This window comes from Rhinolophus sinicus, linkage group LG14 (genome assembly GCF_036562045.2).
Source record: "Rhinolophus sinicus isolate RSC01 linkage group LG14, ASM3656204v1, whole genome shotgun sequence".
NCBI lineage: Eukaryota > Metazoa > Chordata > Mammalia > Chiroptera > Rhinolophidae > Rhinolophus > Rhinolophus sinicus.
Genome location: NC_133763.1, coordinates 16,859,562 through 16,873,812, shown reverse-complemented (window position 1 = coordinate 16,873,812; position 14,251 = coordinate 16,859,562). Strand labels below are relative to the sequence as shown.

Below are 14,251 nucleotides of genomic sequence, written 5' to 3'. Positions count from 1 at the left end.
GGGGCAAGATGGTACGGGGAGGAAGACAGGGAGTGCCAGGTGCTTAGGGAAAGGGGCCACGGCTATTTAAAATAAATCGATGAGGAAAGGATACACTGATAAGATTTGAACGGAATCTTGATAAGATTTGAACATGTACGTAACTGCTTGAGCTACACTGGGGAAGAGTGCTCCAGGTAAGGCTTCAGAACAGCGAGCCCCAAATTCCTCAGCAGGGAGGGTGCTGGGAGCCAGGAAAACCCCGGTGGCCAATGCACCTGGAGCAAGGGCGTGAGAATCAGAAAGGTCCTGGACGGAGGGATCATCGCGGCCTTTACTCTGACTGAAAATGAAGGATTCAGTTTTCATAAGAATTATATGGAAACCGCTTCCTCAAAATCTGAGAAAACATTATAAATAATGGTATGCTTCATAGGATGTCATATACTTAGTCCATAAAAAAAGCTAAGGCATTTTGAAAGTTTATCAATCTTTGGTTTACTAACTCAGGGGTGTACAGATTGATGAAAATTTTGATGTTACCTATCCACGTTACTCCAGCTGCTGTTATTTGGGAAGGGAAAATGGTCAGGACCGCTACTGCTTCAAATGCAAGTAGTCTAACAGTTTAAATCAGTATACCCCAAGAATAATCCTAATAGCGTGAAACTTGAGAAGTACTCTGAGAAATCAATAAACCAGAAAGGCACGCATCCTAATTGACTATGCTAACCCTCCTTGTTCCTCCTGGCTTGTGGAATCAGAGAATAAAGATGTTGGCAGATGTTGCAGGGCTGCTGCTCCCAACAGCAGTTCTATAACTTACTAAAATTCTGAGACTGCTGGGAGCTAAATGAGCTACCCCAGGATAAGAGCCATCCCAGATTCAAAGCATCTTCACACCAGTCAAGAGGAACAGACACATTTCAGGAAGAGGATGATATAAATCTCAGAACCACTAAACAGTGCACAAAAGCTCCCGGGAGCCTGTATTCAGAACCAATGAAAGGACTCCACAAAGACCAGAATGGAGTCGACTCAGTTTAATGAGAGGGTGTGGAGGCTGGGGTCCATGAACCAAGAGGGCTACCTTTGAATTCCACTTGAATCCCATCTTGAGCATATCGGCCCTGCTACAACTCTGGTTTCCACAAGTCCAGAAAGCAGATAAAACAGTACCTCCTTAGAAGGGTTTTAAGAATTAAATGAGATAATTTAAACCCGGCAAATGTATCATTTCCCCCACCAATGTATGTTTTCCTTTATTTCTTCTAAAGAAACAAATGTAATCCCCTCCCTGCACACATGCACACAGCAACATGAGCACAATTATAGGAAACTTCCAAGGTGGTTAAAACAATCCTGAAGAAACTTCCGGATTTTTCCTTTTTAAAAAATAAAACACATTTTTCATCTTTCTAATAGTAACAGCATATACGGATCTAAAATATTTTCAAATTGTCTATTTTATATGTTCACTATTCCATAAACATACATCGAATGCCTATTATTGTCAGTATGATAGAGACTGAACCTAAATCATAGTCTGGTAGCAAAGTCCAGGAATGAAGCAAAGTGGCGAGCACGGTACGTAACAGGAAGGCATGCAATCCAGCCGCCCAGGAGAGGATCAGAGAAATTTCAAGCGCAGATGTGATGACTCAGCTGGATCCTGCCAGAGAGGGTGAAGGTGGCCCACCACCCAGTGTAGGAGTGCATTGTAGGCTGAGGGGATGCTGGGCAGTACTAGCAATAACGTGTGCAGTTATCTTCTTCCCCAACCCCTTGTTATTTTGCAGCATTTCACTGTAGGGATTGTAGCCACCTTGATCACTGGCACTCCCAGTGCCTGGCACGGCCCCTGGTGGGCCGCGGACTCTCGGAATATTTACTGAATGAATCAGAGATGGGAAATAGAGATGACAGCATCTGGGTGTTTATACAATTCTCAAAAATAACACAGAGACTGTAAGTATATGCCTTTCTCAAATCGCCTAGGATACAAGAGAAGGAAACGCATGACAGGTGCAAGGAGGAAATGCATGACAGACAGACCTCTGTGATGTACGGATGCTAATAAAGACTAATAAATACATGCATAAAGTGGAATGAAATGACGTATGAAATGAGAACAAAGGAAAATAGAGGCCTTTATGCTCTGGAGGGCTTGCAGAATCGAAGCTTTTGCAGAAATTGATTTCTATGTAGAAATGATATCCAAACTGGTAACAACCATCTAGTATATGTGGTTTTATCTGTAGACAAATGGAAAAAAGGTAGGACATGAGACTGAAGATTGATACTGAGGATTTTTTCAGATTACCCCAAACAAGATGGATCCGCTATATAATATTCACCTTTCAGTTTCCTATGAACAAAAAATGTCTTTACATAAAACTGGGGCAAAATGGAAAGTTTCACAACAAAATAAACCTAATTCACCTGGTGATGAAATGGCAGTAGTTCCCACATGGCGATATTCTCTAACATTCTTTCAATTGTCTAATATTATTCCTGACCAGGGTTGGGATGGGTGCTCTCTATTCTCCATGGTTCTAACTCTGCAATACCTAGTTAGGCCCACCCCATTCAACTCTTTATATCTGGCCAGTGGCAGAAGTAGAAATGGGATGAGGAGAGGGAGAAAACAAACTCCAGCAACCCCCCGCATTTAGTGCAGGTGGTGTGCGGGGCATAAACACTCACTGCAGCCTGCCCTGCACTTACTCCCCTCCTTCTGGGAAGAACACACTCACTTTCTGTCAGGGAACTGGTTTTCCTTCACCCCACAGTTTTAAGGGTGGGCACTGACATGATCAAGGTCCTGCCAATCACAGCTTGGCTACCCCCACCCCCCACTCCATAAGGATGTGGGTTGAATATGAGAATGTGTGACTCAACCTGGGCCATGCTGCCTGAGAAAAAAGTCAACATTCCGGGGCAGTCCAGAGACGGAGGGAGACCTTCAGACCTCTGTTGCAGCACCCAGATCCAGCACAACCAAAGGAAAAAATCCACAACTACTGAGCCAGTCAATGTTTTCATCCACATAAACTAATTTGAATGGATTCACACATGCAACGAAAAGAAATATGGGTAATAAGTAATACTTAGAAGTAAAACTAAGTATCTTCCTTAGAAGTAAATATAAGTATGTTCCTAATACCTTGAGGAAGAATGACAGATTATAGAAACGTAGTTACACTGAGACACAGAACTGGATATTAGGGATTAAAAAGGTTTTTGTGCACTGGAGTGGAAAACCTCTTAAGACCATAAAATTGCTTCTATGGAAAAACGTGTTCCAACTACAAAGCAAACTTACAAATAACTGTTTCACAATAGGCTAGTTATGAAATTTCTCCACTATACCACATACTTAAGATTACAGTTTATTACTTCATAACTTTTTCTAGCCTTTACATTTCATATCTTGTTTTCATATTGTAGCAGAATCCTTTACATAACTAAGCATTCCTATGGCTTTACACATATGTAATATTTATACTTATATTAATACCATTATTGCCTCTCAATTATCTCAGTAGAACAAATCAGGACTCAGTACACCCATTTTACAAAGATATATTAGTTACAAAGGATAAAGGACTTACTTGTCTCACAACCTGTTGACAAAAGTAGAAGTTGGAATCATAGCCCCAGTGCTGCTAAATTTTTAACAACTGACTGAAACACCTTAGAATAATTATTACCATCGTTCCGCCAAAGGAAAAGGAAACGTGAGTGTCAATGACGAGCCAGCTGCTGACGCACATGCAATACCGATAGTTCCCACAGCCACCTTGATGGAAATGTATTATCTTCAACTTACAAATGAGAAAAACCTTCACTGTCAAGACGCAATTTATAGTGAAATAATCAGAGTAATCAATTTGGAGAATTGTTATCAATGGGAATTAACAGAAGGAACAGTGAAGGACACAGCAGAAAGGAATCAAAGTCAGGAGACATATAACCCAAATCACCAGACCCATTTCACTGAAAATGACATTACAGTTAACTTAAAATATTTAAAATTAAAAAAATCATACTTGTTTACTACCTTTTTTTGCTTTTTAATGGAAGTTTAAGTAGGGATTCCTTACTATCCAAGTAATCATGAGAACCTCTGACGTTACAAAATTGTATGGCCAAGCAGGCCATAACACTACGCAATATTCTCTATGAACCAAAGAATTAATCCCCCTGGATTAACTCAAACATTCATGCTGACTGGTTTATGTCAATTCTTTACCAGTCTCTTCCTCATTGTGAAATGTTAAGAGGATCCTCTATATACAATACAAATCACCCATAAAGTAAAACTGAAAATCTTGTAAAAAAAATATTTTAAAAGGATGACTACATGTGATATTAGAATATCTAAAATTCACACAAAAAGCCATTAACAAATGACACATAGAAGTTACACATCACAACACATGAAGAAAAAAAATCAGTGATGTTAAAGTGCTTCAAGAGTAATTTGAATACTAAAGGATAAAAAAGATTTTTGGAAGAACTGATAGGCAAGCTGTCAAATATTTTTGTAAAATCGACCTTTATGATAACTGTGCTACTCACATATGAAATGCTATCACAAAAAGTTTAAGGAAACTTATGCCAATAATGTCATTTTTCAGAATTTTAAGTGTCATCTCACAGTGCAGTTTAAATCAAATTTGTTAGTGATATCACAGAATAAACTTACATTCTCAGTATTTGATTTTAACTTTTCAGGACTTTTGACTCCCAATTATTTCACATTATGACATTTTTGCCTCGGTTTCTAATTGACTTATTCAAAAAGGGTAACCTTTCTAGTTTCAATTATCCTTAGATAACAATATGAAGCAGCAGAATATAGCAGTAACTATGTACTGAATAAAAAAGTGAGTGATAATGTTAGCATAATTTTAACCCATTAATCACAACCAAAAGCTTATCTCAAAGTTTTTTAGATCAAATATATGGTGATGGAAGGAGAACTGACTTTGGGTGGTGAACACACAATGGGATTTATAGATGATGTAATACAGAATTGTACACCAGAAATCTATGTAATTTTACTAACAATTGTCACCCCAATAAATTTAAAAAAAAAATAAAATAAAAAAAAGTTTTTTAGTTGAGCAGTCAGTTATCTAATGCCAATGCAGTTAAAGTGTGACCTCCACTTCAATAAAATTCAGTTGAAGCCTTTCTTTACTGAAGGAAAGGAAACAAAAAATAGGTCAATTCCCAGTTCACAAGAGCTCTTGAAAGATTTTAAAATGTTTTAGTAGAGACATTTCAATTCTTAAGCTGACATTCAAAGGAAAACTCGCTAGAACTAAAATATTTCCAAGTGCTTCACTAAACATCAACACGTAATGTTTTTCTATGTTTATGCTGATCAGATTATTCTAAAAAATGTTTTTCACTCGTTTTCTAGAATTTAGCCTGTATGTACTTTATGCCCCATGGCCACTCTCCTTCAAAAACCAAGGTAAAAATTATTAGAATGCCCATAGTAAATGCGATTATAATTCTCTGCCCTTCTGCAAGGGAGAAAAAAAATCATCTATAGAGAAATTAACACTTAAAATTTGATATACATTCCATCTTAACAGCAAGATGTAACATCAGGACATGTGTTTGAATCTCGTAGCGTTTCTGTGTTGAGCATCTGTTTTGCTTCTGGTTCTGTCCAGTTCTCACTCAGAGCCTCCCTCTTCTCCTCCCAGGAGCTGTCTCTCCTGAAGGAAACATCTCATGTGGTTTCTGAGTGGGACCCACTCAGTCCCCACCCAAAACTTTGTGCACAGCAGCCAGCCTGGGAAAACTAACCCGTCCCCAAGTACACAATGTAGTTGTCACAATGGTGTGTAGGTGTGACAGTGTAGCTTGACAACGGTCAAGATGGTCACCAGGCCTACCCAGGCCAGTCGTAATCCTCCCAGGGACTTTTCTCCCAGAGCCAGCCCTGAAATCAGCTTCTCTGCACTAAAACTGCTAAACTAGAAAGCTGTGTCAGGGGCCGCCCTCTTCATCGAGTGGCAGCACCTCTACACAGAATAAAGCCAAGTAGAAATCAGCAGAGCCTAGATTTGAGAGGAGACCTGGGAAGAAGCGGAGCTCTGATTATAGGTCTGTAGTTACAATCTATTCACATGACACCAGAGCGCCTGTATTTGCCAACCGAATGAGCCATAAAATTCATTCTGGTTGACTGTGTTCCTGTAATCTACAAAAACACCAAAATCCTGACTAATCAACATTTGGAACCTCGTTACCACGTTACAATTTCTTTAGGTCTCAGTTTTTAAATAATAAAATAGGATTGGTTTAGACAGAAATACTAAATTAACTATTCCCTAAGATTTCCCCTTGGATGTATATATCTATTGCCAGTTGAAATTTGTGTCAACTAAATGTTTAAGTGTTGATTTTAAGCAGGAAAAGGTGCTAGCATATAAAAAAAGAGGTGTACAATACTTTCAGAAACATCTGCACTTAATGCTTATTCATTTCTGACATGAAAATCAGTAATAGGTCAAAATATCTGTTTTTCAGCTTTTCACAGAAAAACTTGAGTAATTACTTTTTAAAAATAAAATATTTGTGACAGCACTTTTAATTGTTACAACAAATCAGGTTGCTCTTAATTCAATAAATAAATTTCACCAGTAATCACAATTAGAGATTTAAGACCTTATGCATAGAAGAGTACAAACCATATACAGAAATGGATTTATATTGAAATTTCATTTTATTAAATGTTTCCTGATGAACTAAATTCTGACCTCTAATTAGATCTCAAATTTGCAATTCCTCAGAAATGGTAAACAATTATGATACAATCAAATACGAAAAATATATGCCATTCTACCAAGATAACTGAAAAACCATATGATATAAAATGAAAGGAGATCCTACTCTGAAATAATTAAATCCTTGCTGTAACTATTCTGAGTCTGTAAACATATTATAAATAAAAGTGTTCTCAACTGTTCTTCTAAATAAAATTCCTTTATTCATGATTGTATTCAGAGTTCTCAAAACAGCGTATCTGGCACACAGTATTTCGGGGGTGACAGAATGTTGGGGTTCGACTGGTAGAAAGGGGAGAGGTAGCTGAGGAAAAATAAGGAGTGAGGACTCTTGGAGAAATACAGAAGGAGGCAAAGGAGGAAAAAACTGGGGAGAGATTCAACAGGCGAGAGATGGAAGGAGAAGGGAAAGTTGAATTGATCTGGGAAGAGTCTAAAGGCAGGAGGGTAGAAAGTGGGGGAGGGAGAGCCTGGGGAAGGAGGAATGCAAAGGATGTCACACGAGCAAGAGGAGGTGCCCTGGGGAGAGAAAGAAGTGGGGAGGGTGAAAGGAAGTAGAGAAGAAAAAGGGAAGCAGGAAGAAAACCAAGGGCAAACAGAGAAAGAAGGTAACTTCCTACCTACCTGAGTAGTTGTCAGACCAGAAAGTTACGTCACTCTGCATATAAATACTATTTAAAACCTTAATACTCGTATTCAACTCCAATGAAAGTATTCAATATATTAATAAGTTCATTACAATTCATATTATACATATACATTTATCTGAATACATGATCCATAAATTAATAAAAATAGAACTTATTACATCACATTTTTGTTACACATTTTTTAAAGCTTCACCTTAAATTTAGAAGCATTAGACAGTATACTTAAATTTCAAAGAATTTACTTGCTGAGCACCAATAAATACATTCAATGGCTAACTGACCCATCTTCCCCCAACCAGAGCAATATTAAATGTCCTATGCCCTTTAGCAGCAAGTCACGATGAAGAAAAAGCAATACCATTTCCTGGGACGACGATGTCAGAGCTTCAGTCCTTTCTTCTCTGGTTATTTCCCTTTGCTAAGTGCGCATGTTTGGTAGAACTTCTACCCTCCTTTCTGTCATCTTTTTCTCTGGATGCCATTTTACTAGAAATATCCTTTGTGTTTGTTGACTTTTTCCTACTTTCCTTGGTTTTAGCACCTTTATCTAGTCCCACTTTCTCCTTTTCTTTGTCCTTTTTACCCTTAGGAGACTCTTTCCTGGATATATCGGAATCAGCCGTTTTCTTCTCTTTTCGATCGTCCTCTTTTTCTTTCTTCCCCTTTTTTCTCTCTCCATCCTTACTTTCCTTCCTTGACTCAGGCTTCTCTTTTTCTTTCTTGAGCTCTTCTTTAGTGAGTTCTTTAACTTTCAAGTTACCCAATCAAAGGAAAACATGTTTATTGAAAGCATCTCTTAATTCACAGAACAGCAACTTACTGTAAAAGTATTGTCTTTATTTAAAATCTCCCCACATACTTGAAATGATTATTCAAAAAGTGACCTTAGCCCACTAGTGTTAAGTTGGTAAGAACAGATGCAAACCTCTATAAAGTACCAACTGTAAAAGAAATGCTAGAAACTTGCCATCATATTTTTACAGCTTGAAATATGGTATAATTTGTCTTAAAACAAGGTTAACATGCAATATTATTCAAATGAGTTCATCCATGAAGGCAGTACTTACACAAAGTATTAACAACTCACATTTCACAACTATAATGACATAATTAAAGGAACACTGACAACATAAGAACAAATTTTCTGTAACCTGCAAGTATTTGTATAAAGATAATTTAAAAAATTTTCACTCTAACAAAGAACTATCTATTTAAAATATTTGTGCTTATAACACTTGAAAACAATACAATGCACAAATGAAAAACTAAATACCATTTAATTTTTAATTAAGAAAAATACAATATCCATGTGAGAATAAATTTTTAAATTCATTAGCTATAATGTGTTTAAAATGACAAATAGAATTTCTTTTCTGCTCATATTCAACATTATGAAATCAGTATTCCTTTAAGCATGTTTCCTGTTAATTTATGCAGAGCCACTCAAGCTGATATACGAGTACATGTTGCCCATGCTCATAGGGGACGGGGCAATTCAATGAAATACACAGGCAATTCCAAGTCTTATGTAAGACATTGCTTTCAACTTGCTTCATATCATGTGTAACAGTGCTGCTAGCCAAAGCTTTGAATTTCACCTTCTTGCTCTCTCATTAGGAAATCATAAGAGAACAAAGGCATATACTGTATAATGCAGCATTTAGGCAGAAATGAAGAAACTGAAATGTTTCTTTAATAATAAAATGTGGAAGGTGTTTTTCCCCATCAAAATCATGTAAAACTCCCATAGCACAAAATGCTATTGAATTCTTCTCGAAAATCTTATTAAAATCTTGTAGAAATACAGAATGGCATCATAAAGAATTAACCATCCAAGTCCCCACTCTACTGGAGTGTGGTTACACAGAGAAAGACACTGGCGAGAGCAGAGCGCTAGTGTAAAGCTGTCAGGTCCTATTCGGCACTTTTTTTTTTAAATACACTATCTTTAATGTTTAAGTTGCTCTCGAGATCAAGAACTAAAATTATATTTTACTGGCCATTTATTTCATAATTATTTACATAGGAATAAAATGGCGAAAATTTTGCTTTCTTCCCAGGAATTATTCAGGTGGGATACAAAGTAGAAACATTAAAATTTCTGAATCTTAAAATTAAAATACAGACCACAAAACCCTGCAAATCACATAGTGAAAGTCTCACCTGTTAATGTCTCACCCAAAACAAATAAACTACAAACAATATGCCAAGCACTTGAACATGAAAGAATATTACAAGTTTATAAAGAAAATCATGCACTTCCCCCATGCCCCTCTTTCTGAAGGACATAAATATTTACATAAGAACAAGAAAAACCAGAGGGATATAAAATAAGGCAGCAATAATAAGCTGTTAGCCTACATGTAATGGTTGACAGGTATAGTAATTTTGAAAGAATTATAATATCAAACACAGCGAATTCTATACCAACATATGCAATGCTCCAGATTATGTATCTAAGTTTCCATTTTGCTGAAAACTTTAAGATTGATCACACCAGCTTTTATTGTGCTCTAATAGTGTCACCAGCTTTTGGAGAAAAGGAATCACTGATGAATTCATCTTTTTTTCCAACAGTAATTTAAAAATTCAAACTAAGCAAGTTTTTAGATTGGAAGGTAGGATGTGTATATGTAAATTTATATTTAGTAACAATATGGTGATATTGTTATAATACGTATGTTCTTAATTTAAAGACTGCTACAAAGTTTTGATAATATGAAAAGGAAATTATTTAATATTACAGGCTTGAGACAGAAAACTCTTTAATGAAGTTTTGATAAAACTATTTATGACCAAAGGTGCACCCCAAACCAAAAAGCAACAATGTTTAGCATTAGTAGCTGTATTTACATAACATATCTAAAAAATGTCATGCATTTTCAAGCATTAAACTTGATTCACTCAAGGCTAATATGAAAAATAGAAAATACCTTTAGCCTTAGTTTTTCTCTTGGCTACCCCACCAGGTCCTTCTGTTGGTGTTTACAAGATGAAAATAGGTTATACACAGAAAATACTTAGGTAATTAAAAATAAGTATCTATAAAATAGTTAAAATTTATGTGTCTATTAAACAAATTTTCTTACATTCACCACTTAAAAAATACACTCCTTCAACATATAAATATCTATCATTTATATGTCATTTTAGAACCTTACTTTCACTTTCAATAACAGAAAAATACATTGTAATTAGCCTATGATTTAGTCAACTTCACAACTTGTGATAGACCTGAAAGAACTGTTGGCTTTGGAAATGTCTAATTGCCACCGAAAATGGTACATTCCTCTCAGTGGTGCTTCCATCATCAGTGCACTTCTGGTCATTGATAGATGGTCAATTACGAGCACCAGGGGTGCCATGAGCTGAGGGCTTTAGTATCCTGGTCATTCATCACTGCCACCCAAAGAAGGACAGACTATTTTAATAGAATTTTTGTCTTTACTGTTTGAATTATCCATCAGTTTTTTTCCCCATAGTTTCAAACTTTCTTTATAAAAGAAATTACACAAGTAAGAAACACACTATTATGCAGATCTATATTAACTTTTTTACTCTTCATCTAAAAACTTTGCAATGGCTTTCTGTTTCCTCTTTTGGCAAATGAAAGCTCTGATAATGGGTTTCTTTTTAACCCTCTAATAAATGTCAACACCATGTACCTCTCAGTATATTCTTATTCCAACCAGGTTGTACTCAGCACCCCAGCCAACTAATGTGTTGGTCACACAAATGCTTTGTTATACTCATGTATCTGCTGATACCATGTATCTTTCCAAAGGGGCATTCCGAGCTGCCAGTCCATTTTCTAGGCACATCAGTATGGGAGGAATGGTGATTACTGTTCACCTCCTGTGAGGCAACACCATACACAATCTGTCACGCTACAACTCAGGTCTAAACTACTGTCACAAGAAAGCCCCCTAGCCCTTTTACACTATTCCTGTTGGAAACTGTAGAACCCACTCTACATGTTTCTCAAAACTGTAATCACACTTCCACTTCCAGTATGAGGTATTTTTACTCCTATTCTGTTGTACTGTTCAAACCATTCTCCAGTCCTAAATTCCTTCCCCTTTCTCTATTCACTGAGATTTGTTGCCATCAAATGAGGTAGTCATCTGAGGATGGTAATTTATTTTGGTTGAACTATACTCATCATCATTCGGGGGAAAAAGTATTAGTATGTCTTATCCTGACTACGTTAGAAAGAAAAAAACATGAATTAACTGCTCCATGTGGCTTTCTACATCTGTCCAATTACTTGATATACACATATAACCATAACCTGTGCGTGTGTGTATGGGTGTTGTGTGTGTGAGTGTGTGTATGTGTGACAATTACTTTTCACAGACAAAACGTGATTCATTCCTAGACATAATTAAAGCCAGCATGCCACATTGCAATACTGAGTGCTATCGTGGACTATGCACTAACGTTTATTTCAGAATAAAATATCAAACCTAGTCTTATAATACCAACTTTTAAATGCATGGGTATTATCCAGTATGCAAAAGAAATTAGCACACAGTAGTAAAATGTACTTTTAGTGATGCTCATGTCCCCTCCTGACTCCTGTGTGTTCCTGAAATGCAGGCCTGGAATTTCCCGTTAAGAAGCAGTGGTGGGAGTCCGACTGCAGGCCCCCCACCCTATTATGACATAGCCAAAAGAGCAGTACTGTTGAAAAGGGTCGAGTTAACTTTTGCCATTAACAAGCTAAAATATTAGATCAGCATCAGATTAGTGAAACAGGAAAAAAGAAGCACTTTCATTAAAACTTTCCACTATGGGTATAAATCCTTAAAGAGATACAAATTAACAATGTATAATACACTATGTAAAATTCCAAAGGATCAACTTAAGCTACCTTTTTTGAACTCCAAGTCAATGATTTTTTTTTTCTACTTTTGACATGACAAAGACTGAGCTAATAATTTAAACCACAATGTTCATATTCGGTCTCTGAAGTATTGAAATAGTACAGATATGAAAGAAAGCATAGAATTGGAAAACAGAAGGTTAACAGAGAAGCTCCTAAGTCATGAACAAAAGGAGAAAAGAGTCAAGAAAATGCAGTGTTCTGAAAATCAAGGCAGCAGTTTTAGGAAGAAAGGTGTGAACACATGTTGAGGATGAGGACACTACTGAATTATGTTAGTTATTAAATGCCCCATAAGGTTGTTCAGTTTACAGTTTTAGAAGCAGTACAAGAGAAGGTGATGTTACAGCAATGAGAAAGACACAGGTGGAAAGAAAGCTGAGCAAAAGCCCAGGGTGCTCCTGAGGGGCTCTCTTACTTCCTTAGAAGAAAATTGATCATACTTGTATGTGTAACTCCCCAAGATTCTCAGGGGGCAAAAAAGGGAACAAGGCTTTGAAGCCTGTCCCGTGTTGGCATGCTGTGCAGGCTAGAGGAAACAAAGGCATGCCTGAGTTAATGAGAGGGAACATGATGAGACCACAAAGCGGAGGCACAGACACAAGGAGAAGGGTTAGCTTTGGAAACCAGAAGATGCCACATGTGAAAACAAATGACCAATGAGAGAGGAAACAGTGATTCAAAACAATTCCAAGAGTAAAGAACTGCTGCACCGTGTAGAGACGGAGGCAATGCAACCCAAGCCAGAGGGGCGATCTTGGTAAAGCGGAAAGCAAAACCACCTCTACAGAGGAAGGAAGATGGACGAGTGTGTAAAAGGTTTCAAATACCTACTGAAGAGAATAACTCTCACAGAGCAGTGAGCACCTCACAGACTTTCATTCAGGTAAAGTTAGATCTTTTCCAAAAACAGTGTGAAGCCCCACGGAGAAGGGGTCAGTGGTGATCCAGGACTGACGATAGCATGTCGAAGGGGGAAAAATACAATTTTGGGGACATTAGAGAAGTGGCCCCAGAAAAAAGCACAGGCACGTATGTAAGACTTTGCTTTTATGTAAGTCCTAATTCTAGACAGAATTAATTTCTTACCATTTGTAATTATGGTTGATGTCTCTACGGTGTCAAAACTCAATACGTGTGCCCTATTTTTCTTTTTTTTTTCTCTTTACTACCATAGCCAATGCCTAGGAGGAGAAAAAAGGGAACAATTCCATCAAACAATAAAATTCATGATAATACAACAACTCCTTAAAAATAGTGTCCAAATGGTGTGGAGAAAATTATATCAATTAGAGCCTGAAAAGGAAGCATCTTAGAATTCTGCAATCCACTTGGATAAAAGTTGTTTTTATTGATAGAGTACATTCCAATTGAAGGCAGTTGTCAATGAAGCAGTAGGATGTAGTTACAGTCAAAGAGAATGGCAAAAAATAAATCACCACCACGTTGGTCACTTCCGTTTTGCACTGTATGTTTATTCTGATGGTTTCTAAGGTGCTTATCATTAATGACCCTGCTGACAGAAATCTGAAAACAGCAGGTCTAGTATTCTTACCTTAGAACATGAACGAGTGGCCAAAAGGCAATTAATGTCATTTTGGCAACTGCTTCAGAGCCACTATCCTACACACATTTTCAAAATGAAGTGTTCTGTATGACATTAAAATGCTCAATCCTTACGCGAATGGTTGGAGCTGCGGTTCCCCCACGTGCAATAGACACAACGTTAGCAGACTGGTTCTGTGATAGAAACACAAGTAGCTACTACAGAGTTCCAGAGAATTGCCACAGAATTGGGAGGCAGGGTATCACTTCACACTCGGTCATTTCAGTCACTCCCATGGTCCCTGGTGAGACTCGTGACTTAATTTGAGCCTCAGTTTCTCATCTTTGTCCTTCCCATACTGAAACATCATAATTTATTC

At 37.2% G+C, this 14,251-nt stretch overlaps 1 protein-coding gene across 11 annotated transcripts in view; it reads right to left on the bottom strand.

Annotated features, from left to right (window-relative positions):
• Window positions 1-14,251, bottom strand: part of ASPH (aspartate beta-hydroxylase) — a 196,459-nt gene that overhangs the window by 137,169 nt on the left and 45,039 nt on the right. For 2 of the 11 annotated variants that reach the window (XM_019752426.2, XM_019752427.2), the window contains exons 4-5: window positions 10,375-10,416; window positions 6,708-8,189 (exon numbers count right to left, since the gene is read on the bottom strand). The exons of 8 other annotated variants lie outside the window; for them this stretch is intronic. In XM_019752426.2, the coding sequence (XP_019607985.1) occupies window positions 7,828-8,189; window positions 10,375-10,416 (404 nt within the window). In that variant the 3' untranslated portion in view covers window positions 6,708-7,827. Of the gene's footprint in view, window positions 1-6,707; window positions 8,190-10,374; window positions 10,417-14,251 lie in introns of those variants that run through there. One more of the 11 variants, XM_019752425.2, reaches the window with a different exon arrangement.